Source organism: Archocentrus centrarchus, chromosome 1 (assembly GCF_007364275.1).
Source record: "Archocentrus centrarchus isolate MPI-CPG fArcCen1 chromosome 1, fArcCen1, whole genome shotgun sequence".
Taxonomy (NCBI): Eukaryota; Metazoa; Chordata; class Actinopteri; order Cichliformes; family Cichlidae; genus Archocentrus; species Archocentrus centrarchus.
The window spans coordinates 38,585,751-38,602,911 of NC_044346.1; the positions used below are offsets into that span (position 1 = coordinate 38,585,751).

Consider the following 17,161-nt stretch of genomic DNA (forward strand, 5'->3'; position numbering starts at 1 on the left):
AATATGCAACCCACTCACAGTTATTAATGTAATTTTAATGTGGTAGAATGGATTTCTCTGAGGAAATCATTCCTCTTTGGGTCAGTTTTGCATTTGATTAGTGGAGGGCTCTCATTGGATTGATTTATCAGCTGTATTATGGTGATGCTTACTCAGTTACTTCTGGCACGTGTGGAGGAGGCTGGAGGATGCCCACGTGAAGCAAGAGCATCCTCCGGCCCTCTGTGCACGTACACATCTGTGTTCTTACACACTGAGCAAACCTGCACACGCTCTCCTACTCACTGCTGAATCCAGGACCAGCACCCTCGAATTAATCAATACTATTCTTAATGCTTCAGCAACTCACACGCAGCACATTTCTCACAGGGAAGCCCTGATTAAGTCACAGCAGCCTCGATCCTTTCCTAAAATGGAGCATTGTGTCGGAGCTGAGCTGAGCTGAGCGGAGAGGAACTTTAATAAGAGCCACTGGGGAAAGACCCCTGGAGAAATCAGTCACGTGTACGGGGTACCCAGACGCTCTGCCTAATCACACCACCGATGCTACTGTACACAGAGGAGCTCGGGGGGTTACATTAAACACCTCTGTTTGCTAATGTGCTGCAAACTGAAAGAAAAGCTGTGGCAGTGTTTATTCATGTGAAACGGACAGACAAGGAAGATAAAGTGTGTGTGGGTGTGTGGGCTCATGGTGTTTACAAAGTGCATCCTTCCAGATTTACTGCAGATGATCGCGCCGTTGCTCAGACTTCTTCTAAGGTGGAGTTTTCTTCTATTCTTCTAAATGTGTGGGGGCCTCAAAGTAAAACGCACTGGTCACTATAATGAACAGCTTTTTAAGGCCATTTTCTTATCCATGAAGGGCTTTTATAGTTTAGCTACATATCAGCAGACAGGTGGAGGCTACAGCCGCCTGTGTCGGGCCACCTTTAAACCAGAGCAGCCACGCCCCTAACTTAATGCAGATAGATCTGGTCAATCTATACTTCTACTCTCACCTAAGGCCACGAGTGATAGGGAATGACCAGAGTAGAACCACTACTCCTCAACATCAAGAGGAACCTGAGCTGAGGTGGTTCAGGTAGCTGACCAGGATGTCTTCTGGACAACTCTTAGGTGAGGTGTTCCAAACATGGTCTCCTCTGGGGGAGGAGAAGGCCCCAGGCAGACCCAGGACACACTGGAGATATTAAGTTCCTCAGCTGGTTTGGGATGGCCTTGGTGTCACCCCAGAAGAGCTGGAAGAGCTGGCTGGGGGGAGGGATGTCTGCACATCTCTGTTTAGACTTCCACAGCTTGGATCCAGAGAAGTGGTAGAAAATGGATGAGTGGATGGAAGAGAAGTGTTGAAGTGATGTAAGAAAATAGACTGAATAGCAGCACAAACCCAGCATCCTTGGAAGGCAAATCCTGTAGTTTGGGTTGTTTTTTTCCTCCAGAGACGACTGTACAGATCAAAATTTCCCAAAAACCAATAAATAAAATGTTCTGATATTAGAAATTTCTAAAAGATGGATGTATTCATGATGATATCAATCATTGGTTAGTAAGGTCAGCTAAGCGTTTTTGCCATTGCCAGCATGGTGCTCAGAAACCAATTGTGACGAGTATGAGGTCGATAAGTCTTAATAAGGAATGAAACTAGCAGCTAAGACCATAAACTCATAGCCATTAAACACTTGTTACAACACAAGAAGAGAGTTGAGAGTAGTTTGAATAAAACAGTGAGTCAGTAATGACTGGCTGCTGTTATTCATGCATGGAAGGGCTCGATCTGGGCAGCAAAATGAAACACTCCTGTTTTTCATGATAAAATGAAGGTCAGGAGCTGGACAGAGGGCTCGTTCTGAATACTCGGTCTCACCTACAGAACAACATGCAAACACAAAGCCGCCTCTTCACAGCCATTTTCTAGTCAAACTCTCGCTGATATTATCTGAACGGCCAAAAAGACCAAGAGAAAGGAAATAATCATCAAAGGCAACAAATCATTCTCAAAGGTTTCTACCAGCGACTGCCTGTGCTTCCCTTCTTTCTCCCCCGACATGGCGATGGAGAGAGGGGATAAACAAGTGCCTGAAATAAACAGAAGCAGCGGGGTCCTCATAATTAAAATCACGAAGGGAGAAGTAATGACGGGTATGATAGCTTGTTTCATGTGTGGCTGGAAGGAGAAAATTAGCAAATGAGGAGCTCTCTCTTTCTCTGTCAACTCTCGAGCACTTGATCAGCAGGTCTCTAATTTCAGGCAACAATCAGTCAGTCAGTGCCGCTGCCGTGCTGCATCCTCCCAGAACACAGAGCTCATGTTGGGATGCTTCCTCATCAGCCAGCCTTGTGCTCTACTCTGTGGAAATAACTCACACACACTGCACAAATGCATGTGCAAGCTGCTCCATGATCCCACACAAAACCAGTTGATCACTTGATTAACCATTTGAGAGGAAGTTAATAAAAACAGTCCTGATAGTCAATTAAAAGTTGTACCGTGACATGGATGGAAAAGCTAGTTCATTTTGATTCCAGACACCAAAATCTTTGCTTTTGAACTGAGTCTAGGTAACTTCTAAGTTTCCACCAGAGGAACTTCATCCAGAGACGAGGAACTGAGAGCATTTCCATCACATTGACAAAGTCTAAATTAACATCTTGGAAACTGTAAACAATTTTCCACTGCAGGCTGTTTTTAGTGGAGCCCAACCCGTCAGGAAGGAGGTTTTCCTGACCCAGCACATTAACGTCTGTTCTTATTGTCCGTGTGACGGAGAAGCACTAGAGGGTTATGATAACACCAACAGGTTGCACAGAGGAACTAAAATACTGTATTGTGCAAAAATCTTGGCCCACCCCTCATTCTTTAAATTTTGCATCCAAGGAGCCAGACATTTTTGTAATTTTTAAAAGTGGTCTTGAGGAATAGTTCTCACAGTTTTCTTTTTCTTTGGTCATCGGCTGCTTTTTCACTCATTTTCAGTTCAGTCTTTGTACCTGCCCATTTTCAGAGGAATGGTTATTGTTTGTTTGTTAAGCCACTTAACACTGACCTGTGAGTCATTTGAGCATAACAAAGGCTCCTAACACAAGGTATGAACCAGTGTTGTATCTACACAAAGCAGAAGATATAAGAGCTTGAAAAAAGGCAAGTGGACTTCTTTAAAAATATATATTATTTGAAGATGTCTCAGCTCTTATCCAGATGTGAAACATCTGGATAAAAAAAAGGAAAGAAATTCAAGAGGTATAGTCACCTTTTTCCAAGCTTTTGAGAACATTTGTTCCCATTTCTGTAACTGAATTTATTTAGAAAAGGCCAAAGATAACACAGCATGAAATAGTATTTTTGCACCAACAAGGTGATTCCCAAAGAGCTATTAGCTGAAAACTTGGCATATCTCATTGTCTGTCCACCTTATCTGTGCTGTGTTCTTAACAAATTTGAGGAAACTGGACAAGTGGAGTACAGAAGAAGAAGTGTCAGGTCTAAAAAACTAAATGTCATGGTCTAAAGAAACAGGACCAAAGACCTGACACAGGACCTGAGAGATGCATCTGGCCTTTCAGTTGATCCATCTATTGTTCACAATTTCATCAGAAATCAATCATCAGTGAAAGTAGGGGGGGGGGCTGTCAAGAAACCATTCTTCAGGACAAGAAACTGGGAGAAAAGGCTGAGGTTTGCCAAATTACATAATAACTGGACTGAAAATTTGTGGCAGCAGGTGTTATGAAATGAGATTTGGTTAAAAATCTTCATTAAGTATGGAGGAGGTCAGGAGAGAGGTACAACAGTGAGTATCTACAATCATCTGCAAAACATGGTGGAGGCTCTGTCATGGTTTGAGCTGCACTTCGGCCTGTGGTGTTGGGGAACTTGTCAAAACTGACGGAATTATAAATACAGAAAACTACCATTGGATTTTGATCCAATATGCACTGTTGTCATCAGACACCAACATGTCTGATGACAACAGTTTTATTTTTCAGCATGGCAATGGTCCCAAACACTCTGGCAATGCAGTAAAAGCATAATTGTAAAGAAAAACACACAATAGAACACTATCAGTCATGGATTGGCCTCCCCAGAGCCCCGACCTCAACATTATTGAAGCAGTGTGGGATCATCCTGACAGACAACAGAACAAAAGGCAGCAAAAATCTAGAGAAGAGATTTCAATGTCCTTCAAAAAGCTTGGAGAACTGTTCCTGAAGGGTACTTAAAGAAAGTACCAGAAAGCAATACTGTACTGTACAGTTCAAAATACTGCACGGTGCAACACTAAGGCCTTTTTCTCAATGGCCTTGTGGTTTTTCTGGGAGAAGTCTAAAACTAACTCGTGTGCCATATCTCCTTACTAAGCTAAAGCTACAGAACTATGTTCAGATCCCGGACAACCCCCTATTACTATGTTACAGCTACCTCGATAACAATGGACACAACGCCAGGGTGAAGTAGATGAACAGACAAATGAGAAGGATATACGAAGCAAGTCAAATGTGCTGCTGAAGAGAGCGAGAACTGAACAAATAACCCACCTACATAGGCCCAGCCCACAAGCCAGGACAGGTGCTAGCCAAACAGTGAATCAGGATAGAGATAGGAAAAGGAAACACCAAAATAAAACAGGATGTAACACCAGGAACAGTTTCTGTATGACTTCTTTCAGGGCCATTGATTTTGTTGTTTAGCTATTTGAAGCCTTTACAACTCCTTGCAAGTCTGGTGGCAAAGACACCAAAAGAAAGGAGGTCTATTTAGAGGCCTCACACCTGCCCCGAGTTCCTAAAATGGAAAAGTGCCTACTGAGTTCCTTAGAAGTTTCCTATTTCCTAGGATAAGTTCCTACAGTGGAAACACTTCACCTTACCCTCAGAAAGTTCGTGCTTCGAGGGCAGTACTTTCTGAAAGTTCAAAAACTTTGCTTACTTTAAAACAGCATTTCAGGCATTTTCAACTGGCTTTGCTGATTTAATATCATATAACTCTTTCTTCTTATCGCTTCCTACCTAATGCTACATGTCTGACTTCCCTGATCTTGTGCAGCTTTTATCAAAAGTAGACATACTGTGTTTGAGCTGCTTCTGGAATCATTATCTTAATTATCTTGAGTGGTTGTGATCGCCTCCTCCTGAGTACCCAGATACCTATGGGCCCAAACATTGCCCATATTTATAGTTATCCATGCGCCTTTACCGACTACTTTGAGTCATGATGTGTGTCTGCCTTGCCTCATCCACAGGTCCACCCAACATGTGGGCCAGATGTCAGGTGTGTTGTAAAATTTGAGCCACATCTGGGCTGCAGAACATTTATTAGTGCTATAACTGAACTATAAGTGCCAGAAGTGGCTCAGATTAGACCCAACATGTGCATGCTTTCTGAGTGCAATCAAGACCAGGACAGGACTGCTGGCTTTCTTTCATTAATGTCCTGCTTTCTTCTGCTTCATCAAAACCATTTTCTTTTTTGGCCACAGCGGCGGTATTGGTGGTAGAGAGTGACAGGAAAGCGGGAGTAGAGATGGGGGGCAGACACCCAGCAAAGAGTATCAGGTTCGGGACTCGAACCTGCTCTGCCTGCACATGGTCGCAGCATACATGGTCGCCTACTCTTCCACTGAGCAACCCGGGCGCCCAAAACCATTGTCTGAAATGTAACTCCACATGTAACCACCAATAGTTGACACAGATTCTAGTTTGTCATTCTATTGCAACCATGAGGTGCCAGCCTCATAAACCACTGAGGCCATTTATAAAACCGCTTCTCCTTCAGGGGACTTTTTCACATTCAGGTACTGCAGTACTCCCCAATACTAGTACATTGGTAGTTCCTCTTCAGGGGCTCCTTATGATTAGAGTGAATACAGTGAACATTAATGGCAGGTCCTGAACTGGGCACAAACTCCAGACATACAACTCCTTTATATCCTTTATATCCGCACTTTGTATGTCACTGCACAAAGTTCCCTTGATACTGCATATTACCGGGTAGATTAAACATTCATTATGGAGATAATGGGCTGTTTCAACATCTTGTAGACATTTAATAAATAGTGGGGGTTTTTGTTTTTAACTGTTCTTTCACATTTCACAGACTGAAGCTGTTTTTCTGATCTGCCCTAAACATAACATACAAACATGATTTCTCCGTTCCCTCTTCACATCCTGCACTTTCCAGTCAAAGGTCACATATATGATGACTCAACAAGTCACCCATAGAAGCATATTTTATGCATCTCAATCCAGTCTCAAGCAGAAATCACCAGAACATCACAAGACTTTCATAAAATAGAGGTTATTTAGCAAAAACCTTGCTGTTCTCAGGAGGGACCTGGGGGCTGAAGCCACCGGGGTATGAGCTTTATATTTAGCAGAGAGAGGAGAAAATAGCAGCTACCGTATAATCAGCAGGAGAAGAGAATAAGTTGAACTTTGACCTCAACTCTCTTTATAGATGACAGCAGCGACCTTGACAGGGTGAGAAAGGAGATTGATGATGGCCATTTTGCTTAACGAGCTCACAAAGGACCGCCCCTCCCTCTGAGAAGAGGACGATTGTCTCTGTTCAAGGTAAGAGACAAATGTCACCTTTCTCTGCATCACTTAGAGCTGCACTGAACACCTAATTTCAGTCCATCTACTTTTAAAAATAGACAGGGTCATGGTGAGAATCCACGGATGCCTGAGGATGGGTTACACCCACAGACTGTACATAAAAGATGGCTGTAGTCACATTACCCATTTTGAAGCAACAGTTTTAACACTCTGGGTGCCACCATGCTGGTTTGTATAAGCCAAAATGACCATATTTGGATGAGAGGGTGAATTGCTAATTTATATCTGCTAGCAAGATTGATTAGAATCCACAGACAGTTTGTCGCACGCACAGGCTCATCCCGATCGCTCTGGTTGCTAGCAGGTTGCCTTGGTCTGTAGTTTGCATGAAAGATGATGACTTATCTGTAAACACCCGCTAACTACTCGCCACGTAGTTTGTAACAGCTGCATCCATAGGCTGTACTATCCAAAAGGCACCAACATCACAAACACACTTCAACGACTCCAAATTGCAATGTTGAAGCTGAGCAGACAGCTAGCGCCTCCAGCGCTCTGTGTCAGCATCACCTCAGTCATGCCCTTAAATTTTAGCCTTCATAAAGTTTAAACAGGCAAGTTATATTTACCAACTGTACAGCTGTATTTTCTTGCAAGCTGCAAACATGTTTATTTTTGCTAGTGATGGGCCAGCCGCGAACGATCCGGCTCTAAGAGCCGGCTCTTTGAAGTGAACGACGGGAACCGGCTCCTGGTAGGGAGCTGTTTCTTTTTTCTTTTTGTTCGTTTGATTTTTTTTTTTTTTTTTTGTGGAAGCCGCACGTGATTGGTTAAGATAAATGGTAGCATATGCTCGGGAGAAGGAGGGTCCACGGACACATTGCGCAGTAAGTAAACAAAGACCAGGGAGGGAGGGGCTCCTGCAAAATTCGCTCGGAGACAGAAAAGAGCCAGAGGAAGTTGCGCGTTACATAGAGGCTACACGTGGGAACGGTGCGGAAAATGAGTGACAGAAAGCGTAGTAAAGACTGGACACATTTTAACCTTATACCTCCAAACATGTGGAAGGAGACACCGCGTACTTCAAAAGTGCCGGCATTTGCAGACTTCCAGTCACAAATACCGTAATACCACTACATGACTGTGAAGTGCAATTTCTGAGCTTTCAGGAACCGTTTGAATTTTTTCGATAGCACGAATGGTCGTGGAGTTACGGTAAAAAGCCAGCTGATCAAGTTCCTTTGACCAGCTGACTCTGCTGTGAGACAGTACGTCTTAATCAGCTGTTCGCAGCTAGTAAGGTCAGGAAACCCGCCATTCAGCAGCAATCGCCTGGTGTTAAAGGATTATTCTGATAGACAGACAGAGTGTAGACTGCAAATTTAAAATTTAATATCAAGCAGGCTGCACAAACAACCTACACAGGTATACTGTATACAAATTGTTCATCACTCAGTGCAATTAGAAGAACAAAACAGGGCAGGTCATCAGGCAGGAGAAACAGGATCAACTCCTCAAAGGCCCTTGTTTTTTCTGATTTCCAATCTTGTGTTTTATAATTTGTATTTGGAGCACTCTATTATATGTTGAGTACATAAAAAAAATGTTTGATATAGGCCTAATGTATGTTTTTACATTAGTAATTCATTTTACACTTTTTTAAAAATTAAAATCTAAGGAGCCATTTGGGAGCCGAAAGAGCCGGCTCTTCTTTGGGAGCCGTGCCTAAAGAGCCGGCTCTCTGAAAAGAGCTGAAATTCCCATCAGTAATTTCTGCTGTTAAGTTGGACTTTTTTAGCACGGGGACTGACTCACTGCTGGATCCAGCCTCGAGTGGCCATTAGAGGAACTGCAGCACTTCATTTTTCAGCTCGTTTAGTTGCTGCTGTCGGTTTTATGTGATGTTTAGAAATGTTCAAGGTAAGCACAGGTGTCTGATTTCTGAAACTTTACAAACGAAGAATCCTCACATGTTCATTGATGGCAGGATTAAAAAGGTTGCCATGGAAGCAGGATTTTTTTTTCCTGCTGGGGGAAAAAATGCATGAAGGAATAAGGAAGGAAGGAATGACAGAGAGCTGGTGTGAGACAGACAGGGGAAGCTAGGCGGAGGGAGTGAGAATGAAATCTGCAGGATCCTAAAAAAAAATGTGATGAAGGCTGAGTGTGAAAACCGCTGAGGCAGCCAGAATGTCACCGCATGCTGTAGCGTGTGCTCATGGGAAATCATCTGACCTCACAATCTGGGTTACCCCACATTAGGAAGCGAAAATTGGAGGGGACAGAGAGAAGGTACATGATTTGGTTCCTCTTTTTTTGTCTTCCTCTCTTTGTTCTGAGGAAGAGAGCGGGGGGCACTAGGGTGTCCTCTTTCTATCATCTTGTCTTACCTGGAGCGGTGCAGTTCTTCGGTCCTTCTTCGATCTCTATTTCCTCCAGGCTGCTGTTGTCTGTTTCATGCAGCAGTCTCCTTCCGACCCACCTCTCCTGGTCCTCGCTGCTGTGGCTGGAGACATCAAAACCTGGAAGGAGAAAAAAGGACTTTCAGAAGGGAATGATGTTGATGGGAGAGTGTGTGGTTGTCCATTTCTGGCCTGCATCCTCTCCTTTTATACTTTTACTCCATTTCTGTGTTTGTGTGGTGTGTCTGTCACATTAAGTGCTGCTCCAAACCCACAGGCCTGGTGGTGGAAGCGGGTTATTAGCATTGTTGGGTGTAACGTGTTCCAAACTGTAATCACATTAATTCTAATACACTACTTCCTAATCAAACAGTTATGTCTCACTTACTTACATTCTTTAATTTATAGGTGGATAGAACAAAAAAAAAAAAATCATAAAATAGTAGCCCAGCCTGAAGCAGATGGTAGAAAGCAGTCGTACATATTTGTTTCACGTCCGTGTTGAAGGACATGTCCTCACAGTGTTGCGTTTGTCTGAATTTAGAAGTAGAAAATTAGAGGTCATCCAGGCCTTTATGATTTTAAGACATGCAGTGTTTTCTAACACTAAGGGAAGCATGTATAATGTAAACAGTATTGGTCCCGGCGTAGAACCTTGTGGAACTCCATGACTAACTTTTGTGTGAAGAAGACTCCTCGTTTAAACAAAGTGTAATCTGTCAGATATGATTCAAAGCAGCATAGCACACTTCTTGTAACACCAACAGTTTATTCCAGTTTCAGCAGTAAAATGTTGTGATCAGTGGTACTGAATGCTGCACTGAGGTCTAGCGTGTGCACATATACAGTGATACAGTGCACAAAGGCACATTATTATACCACTGAAGGTACAGGGGTTGGACAATGAAACTGAAACACCTGGTTTTAGACCACAATAATTTATTAGTATGGTGTAGGGCCTCCTTTTGTGGCCAATACAGCGTCAGTTCATCTTGGGAATGACATATACAAGTCCTGCACAGTGGTCAGATAGATTTTAAGCCATTCTTCTTGCAGGATAGTGGCCAGGTCACGACGTGATGCTGGTGGAGGAAAACGTTTCCTGACTCGCTCCTCCAAAACACCCCAAAGTGGCTCAATAATATTTAGATCTGGTGACTGTGCAGGCCGTGGGAGATGTTCAACTTCACTTTCATGTTCATCAAACCAATCTTTCACCAGTCTTGCTGTGTGTATTGGTGCATTGTCATCCTGATACACGGCACCGCCTTCAGGATACAATGTTTGAACCATTGGATGCACATGGTCCTCCAGAATGGTTCGGTAGTCGTTGGCAGTGACGTGCCCATCTAGCACAAGTATTGCCAGGAAATAGGAATGCCATGATATGGCAGCCCAAACCATCACTGATCCACCCCCATGCTTCAACAGTCTGGGTGGTACGCTTCTTTGGGGCTTCTCCACACCGTAACTCTCCCGGATGTGGGGAAAACAGTATAGGTGGACTCATCAGAGAACAATACATGTTTCACATTGTCCACAGCCCAAGATTTGGGCTCCTTGCACCATTGAAACCGACATTGTCATTGGCACGAGTGACCAAAGGTTTGGCTGTAGCAGCCCAGCCGTGTATATTGACCCTGTGGAGCTCCCGACGGACAGTTTTGGTGGAAACAGGAGAGCTGAGGTGCACATTTATTTCTGCTGTGATTTGGGCAGCCGTGGTTTTATGTTTTTTGGATACAATCCGGGTTAGCACCCGAACATCCCTTTCAGACAGCTTCCTCTTGCGTCCACAGTTAATCCTGTTGGATGTGGTTCGTCCTTCTTGGTGGTATGCTGACATTACCCTGGATACCGTGGCTCTTGATACATCACAAAGACTTGCCGTCTTGGTCACAGATGCGCCAGCAAGACATGCACCAACAATTAGTCCTCTTTTAAACTCTGGTATGTCACCCATAATGTTGTGTGCATTGCAATATTTTGAGCAAAACTATGCTCTTAGCCTGCTAGTTGGACCTTCACACTCTGCTCTTACTGGTGCAATGTGCAATTAATGAAGATTGGCCACCAGGCTGGTCCAATTTAGCCATGAAACCTCCCACACTAAAATGACAGCTGTTTCAGTTTCATTGTCCAACCCCTGTACATTAAGGTTAATTTATTTTATGAGTATTTGTTTCATTACAAACTTCAGAATTTGGCTTTAATCACTGGATAATCTACATAAACTTCCATTTTTTCTTCCCAGTTTTGCTTTAAAAGCATCCTCACTCAGGCTGCATGGACTCCACCAGTTTATGAACTGATAACTGTTATTCCATCATCTCATTGCTCCAGAAGACTTCTCACCACACGATGCAGACCAGAGGAGCTCGTCTCTGAAGTGAAGCTTCTCCTTGGTCAGGGACATGTTTTACTGGGAGTTTAATCGACGGCTGTATCTGCTGTTGGTTTCCTTATATACACCTTTATAGCACAGAGTAATCTCTAACTGGGCTGTGTCAGTAAATAAGACCCTTCTCCACTGTCCACTGTGACATTAGTCCTGTTTCCCCCCATCAGAAGTGGTTTAGAGGCGATCCTTTGAGACCCCAAGGACACATCCTTCTTTCTTTTTTGCTGACTGGTTCTGTATCTGTGACAATGGCGTGCTCACCTTCGGTCCCCGTGCTGCTCTGGATCCAGGCTTCTGTTTCTAAACCCAAGAACGTTCTCCTTATTTTCCTGTTTACATGGAGATGAGACTGATTTTGGATGCAGACTTCACTCTGTGCCTTTAAGCGGTTTGTTTTGCAGCATTTTTGCAGGTAGCAAAGAGCATGTCGAGTATAATGATTTATTTTTAATGTCCTGTTCTGTATTCTTTGCCACATTAAAGATTGATTCTTCATGTAATGTTAGGATAGCGAACAGCTGGAGCGGAGCTCCACAGATGTGTCAATTTGGTGCCCCCTTCTCCTCCTCTTCCTCTCCCCTTCATCCCCCACAATTCATACATTGAAGGGGAATTTCATGATTTTCCAAAACAAAATCCTCTCCAGGGCGGGTGGAGCAACAACGCAGAGCACAAAGTGGGGGGCTCCCACTGTGGCTACATCTGCACATTCTTCAAGAAAGGAGCAACACCATTGAATTCATTTCATACTTCACAGAACCCGGCAGAAGCACTCGGCCCTTTCCACCCTGCCAAACACAAGTCTGGCCTAAGACAAGGATTCAGAAAGAATTAAAACCTCCTCAGGGTCTGGCTGAACTCCTCACCTAGCCTCACCTTCACCACGCCACACATCAGCAGCAGCTGCACTGAGGTGTGCATGCCAGCAGTGCACTCTTCCTCCCTGCTTCTATATCTTTTGCTGTCTTGCACTGGGAGTGAAGAAGTAGGGGAGTGTGGGAGTGATTAATGTGACCCTGTGAGGAGGCAATGAGAGCTCCGCTGCTAGATCCGTAACACCAAGCTCAAATTGGCAGAACGTCATTAAGCGCATCATAAATAATCGACTTTAATTGATATTCCAGTGTGCTGATTAAGAGTTAACAGGAACATAACGAGGACAGGGGAGATGCATTAAATGTGTTGCCTCTTGTTCTTCTGCAGCGTTGAGCGCGTGCAGAGCTGCTTTTACGTGTAACACAGCGGGGAGGAAGGACCGATGATGCACAAATCACGAGTGCATGAATATTCATGCAGACCTTCTGTCCACAGAAAGTGATAAATACTTCTCACTTTAGCTGAGTCACACAGTGATAGATAAAAACAGAGGAGGAGGAACACGCAGGCATGGAGTCGAGGGGTGCAGATGTTCTGCTGCTGCAAATCATTTCACAAAGAAGAGCAACAGAGTGTAAAGAAGTAGAAATCCTGTAAAACTGGGTGCATGATCAGTGGCATTTTGGTGAATCACATTGTGTGTGCAGCTGATCTCCTGTAGCTGCATTCAGTACGTTCTGTTTATGGTGTGCAAATATGAAATCAGCTGCAATACCTGTAAGAGCACCACCATCATCTGTAGAACAGAAGAGACGGAGGGGGTTCAGGGCTAGTTAAATGTCAGTAACTGTGGGTTTGTCAAGTTTAAGGTTTAGTGCAACATGCTATCAAAGCCAGCTGTGGAGACACTGCTGTCTTTTTATAGGACAATGATTTTTATATATGATTTTTTAAATATATTTTATATATACATCCTCCTTCCTGTGCTTGTATGTGCCTTTTTTTTGTTGTTTGTTTATTTTATGTCACTTATTTTAATCGGGACCCCTGAGTCTGTAATGACTGGTTGACTGATTGATGACCCTTTGCAGTAACCTGGGAGATGCAGGCGGGCTTGCATGCCCTGGGGTTCGCTGCCCTAATTTCCCCTGTCTGCAGCTGAGACACCTGAACATGCAGGAGTCTCTGCATTCCCGGCTCTGAATAGTTTCCCACAGTTAAAGCTCACATGAATTATACTGCACTGTATGACAGCACTGACACCCCTGTGAGGCTTGTTCAGGTCGATTTGGGGCTCTTACGGCCATGAGTGATGATCTTTGGGTACAGCTGCTAAGGTAGAGGAATACATTTGCACATTACAGTTAATTTGCTGCAGAATTACTGCTAATCTACTGCGCAGTTTCCTTTTTTTTCGCACGTTCTCCTCATTAACCTGTGTTTTATCATTTTTACAATTATTAGTGCGTTTCAGGCCGTTTTACTTCTCTACTCATTTACTTCATCGTTTCCTGAGTGTTGATCAAATGTAAAGCGGACATCAATAAAGTCTGTTTGCTTCTATGTTTACAAAACTGTACATTTCTATAGGTTTCATAATGCCATGTTTTTACTATAACTGTGTTAGAATGGAAAAGAGGAGGAATAAACGGCGAGCATGTACAGGAATTAAACAAGCGGACTGCATCTGCGGAGGGGGATTCACGGCTTCAGTTCTCACCTGAATTTTCCGCTAAGGAGGAAAACCCTTTAACGACCAGGAGCAAGCCGCCGAACAAGCATATCTGGATTAAAACCAACTCCTTTCGCCGTTTCCGCCGCGCTTTCACCTTCTTCTGGTTCGGCATCACTTGCGTCTCCCGATTCCGGAGTCGGATACCCGGCTGAGACATGCCCGCTTCCGCTGCTGCCACATCCATGCGCATCCAAGAAGTACAAAAAAGAAGCGGAAAAGAAAAGGATAAAGGGGGGACAAAACCGAACCAGCTCCTTTAATTCCCAGGAACTGACTTCTCTCCCGGAGACGGGTGAAGAAGTACAAGAGGAAGGGGGCAGAAAGTTAGATTGGCACCGCTGGGATGCTGCGAGGCAAAAAAGGGAAAAAAGAAAAAGAAAGAGAAACAGGGCAAAAAAGCTGCGAGCTGCTGCTTGGAAAAGCCGGTTTGCCTTCTTATGTCATGCTGGAATGTGGTTCTGGAAGTGGTGAGGCTGAGGACGGCTGCACAGGCTCTCCATGGATGCGTCCCTCTGCTGAGAGGAGGAGAAAGAGGAGGGGGGGGGGGGCACCGTGACGGCCCTGAAACCCGGTCCAAAATCAGCATTCATACTGAAACCGGTGAGAAAAAAAAAAGCTTTGTATGTGCTCAGCTTCGATATTTGGCACTAAGACTCACCTTTAACACATTTAACTTTTAAATGTGTGTAATATCAAAGTTGTCACATTTACCATGATGATCAGCTGACATCAGGACACGCCCACTAAAAAGAATCCCCCGCTAGACAGACGCGCATCTGTCCAGGATCCAAGCCTACAGGTGATCAGCGCAGGTGTGTAACCTGCGCTACTTTAATAATGTACGCGGAAAACAGGCAGCAACCTCCGAGGCTGCAGAGCCTCTAGTGGCCACTTGGCTACAGACTTCCTGTTAAAATGTCCAACTTTACCACAGAAATGTTTACAGCCTGTTATAAAAATGTTTTTCTGGCATGTTTGAATAGCTTCCTCCTTCATAAGAACTCTACAGGGTTTAATATTTTATACCTCACCCCCAATGGACACTAAGAAGGCTTGAAGCTAGGGGAGAGGCCCTGACACAGGCGGCTGTACCTGCTAGCTGTCTGGCAGAGTTCACATCCGCTGTTTGGAGCCACTGATCTGGGCCTGGAGGTTCTTTTAACAGATCCATCTGACTGATACTGTGGCGTGCTGTGCCATCCGACATGTCTGGACTTCAGTTTTGGTGACTGATACAATTTAGAGAATTTCAGTCTGTTACTTAAACAACATGTAACAGTCTGAAATCAGTCAACCAATCCATCATCCAAACATCCAGTTAATTAGTTTCTTCTACTTATCCAATTTAGGGACACCGTGGACAGGGTGCAGGGCCATGACCACAGTGCTGAGGCAACAGCTTCTTCCCATGTAGATCACAGTGTTTAAACTCAGTTCTTTTTTCTTTCCTGCATTTCATTAAACGTAACTTTCATTCAGTATTTATTAGCAAATACATTCCAGCACAAACGGCTCAGTTTCACTTTTGATGCTGTAGCAATGCAGAATGGCAGTCACCACTATGGCATAGATGTACTACAGAACTATAGGAGCAAGTTTTAAGGCCATTTCTTATCATGTCGTGCACATCAGAGCCTCAAAAGTACCCTCTGGCGATGATATTTGATGCAGGACGTCTAACACTTGTCTGAGGCTTTCATGCCTGGACTCACTTTCCTCCTGTAGCTTTAAACAGCTCATTTCTGTGGTCGCTTTCATCCAAGTTGAAAACAAGTGTTTGTATAATTGAAGTAAAATGAACTCAGGCTAGGTGCTCAGATTTGAGCAGTTTTCTGTCTCCTCATAAAGGAAGTGGCGAGTGTAAAGGTCACATGATCCATAGAGCCATAATTGCTAAATTAATGGAAAATATGCAAGGCCAAAATGAATCCTTTAAGAATGAGTCATTAAAGCTACAATACTTGATGCATCATCGCCTCATAAAGCGGTCAGTGAACAGTCCCAGCACACGAGGAGCAACATTACAGCTGAAAGAGTTTCTGCTACCGGGCAAAAATCAGTCGAGTATTTAATGTTTTTAGCTCTGCTGTAAGTTTGTAGCCAACTTTGGATTTATGAAAACAGCTGATCATGAAACCAAAACAATGAGCTGAAAGTGACTACAGGTGGCTGTGCAGCTTTAATATGTTTTAAATGCTGCAAGCTTATCTGATCACGACCACTTCAAATACACCCGAACAAACACACAGAGTTCAGCTGGACGCAGCCACAGACTGTTTATGATCAGCAACATAGTGAACAGAGGCAGGAGCGAGGAGGCGCGCCTCACAGCTCAGGATCCCAATTCATGAATATGTGCATGTACCTGTGCTCCAATCACAGCAGAGAAAACCACACCTAACCTGGGTGAAGGTGTGTATATGTAACACGGCAGAGCACATAGAATTAAATGTGGTCAAAATAGAAAATTCCCCACTGATGCACTTGTAAACAACACACGTGATTTGCAGGTTAAATTAATACATAAATTATTATAAGGAAGTTAATTAAAGGGCACCTCTGATGCTCATTTCTCACTTCACATTTTTAGTGCTGGACTCTACAAAAGCAGCTTTGCATGATTCACAGTTTAACTTAATCCTCGTTATACTGATGACAGCCCCTCAGTGGAAGCCATCTTTCTTCTGATTGGCTGCCCCTCATAAACAGAAGGCAGAGCTAAGATGACCCCCTGATCTACACACACTGGTTTTAAAACCTGGGACGCTGCTGTTAAACATGTCCCATGTTTTAATAGTACATGACCGAAAATGAGGAAAAGCAAATATGTCCTCTTTTAATATGAACATTTATTAAACTGCATCTATTTGTGTCTCCTACTGATAAAGACTTGTTTGGTGGGTTCAGGTGTGTCTTTGACTGCCCTCTTCTGGGAATATCTTTTAATAGGACCCCCATTAAACAGCTTATACTTGCAGAAAAATTGAATAATAATAAAGTTCTTTAGTAGTTTTCATGAAAAACCCTCACACAGAGCCAATTGCAGGCTTCTGCAAATAATAACAGTAATAAAATTATCACTGTGAAATATGTCGATATCACGGCTCAAACTGAATACCAGCCCTTCTGAACATGGATAAAAAAACAAACCTGTTTGTTTCTGTTCAGATATTTGGTCCATAAAAAGGTGAGCACATCATCATCATCATCATCATCTCACTCCAGCACTGATGTGCTGTGATGTTTTCTTTG

At 43.6% G+C, this 17,161-nt stretch overlaps 1 protein-coding gene across 1 annotated transcript in view; it reads right to left on the reverse strand.

Annotated features, from left to right (window-relative positions):
* Positions 1-14,339, reverse strand: part of LOC115787993 (sodium/potassium/calcium exchanger 3-like) — a 65,027-nt gene extending 50,688 nt beyond the window's left edge. Inside the window, exons 1-2 of the mRNA XM_030740837.1 lie at positions 13,895-14,339; positions 8,946-9,077 (exon numbers count right to left, since the gene is read on the reverse strand). Of these exons, the coding sequence (XP_030596697.1) occupies positions 8,946-9,077; positions 13,895-14,099 (337 nt within the window). The 5' untranslated portion in view covers positions 14,100-14,339. The remainder of the gene's footprint in view (positions 1-8,945; positions 9,078-13,894) is intronic.
* Positions 14,340-17,161: the final 2,822 nt, after the last annotated feature.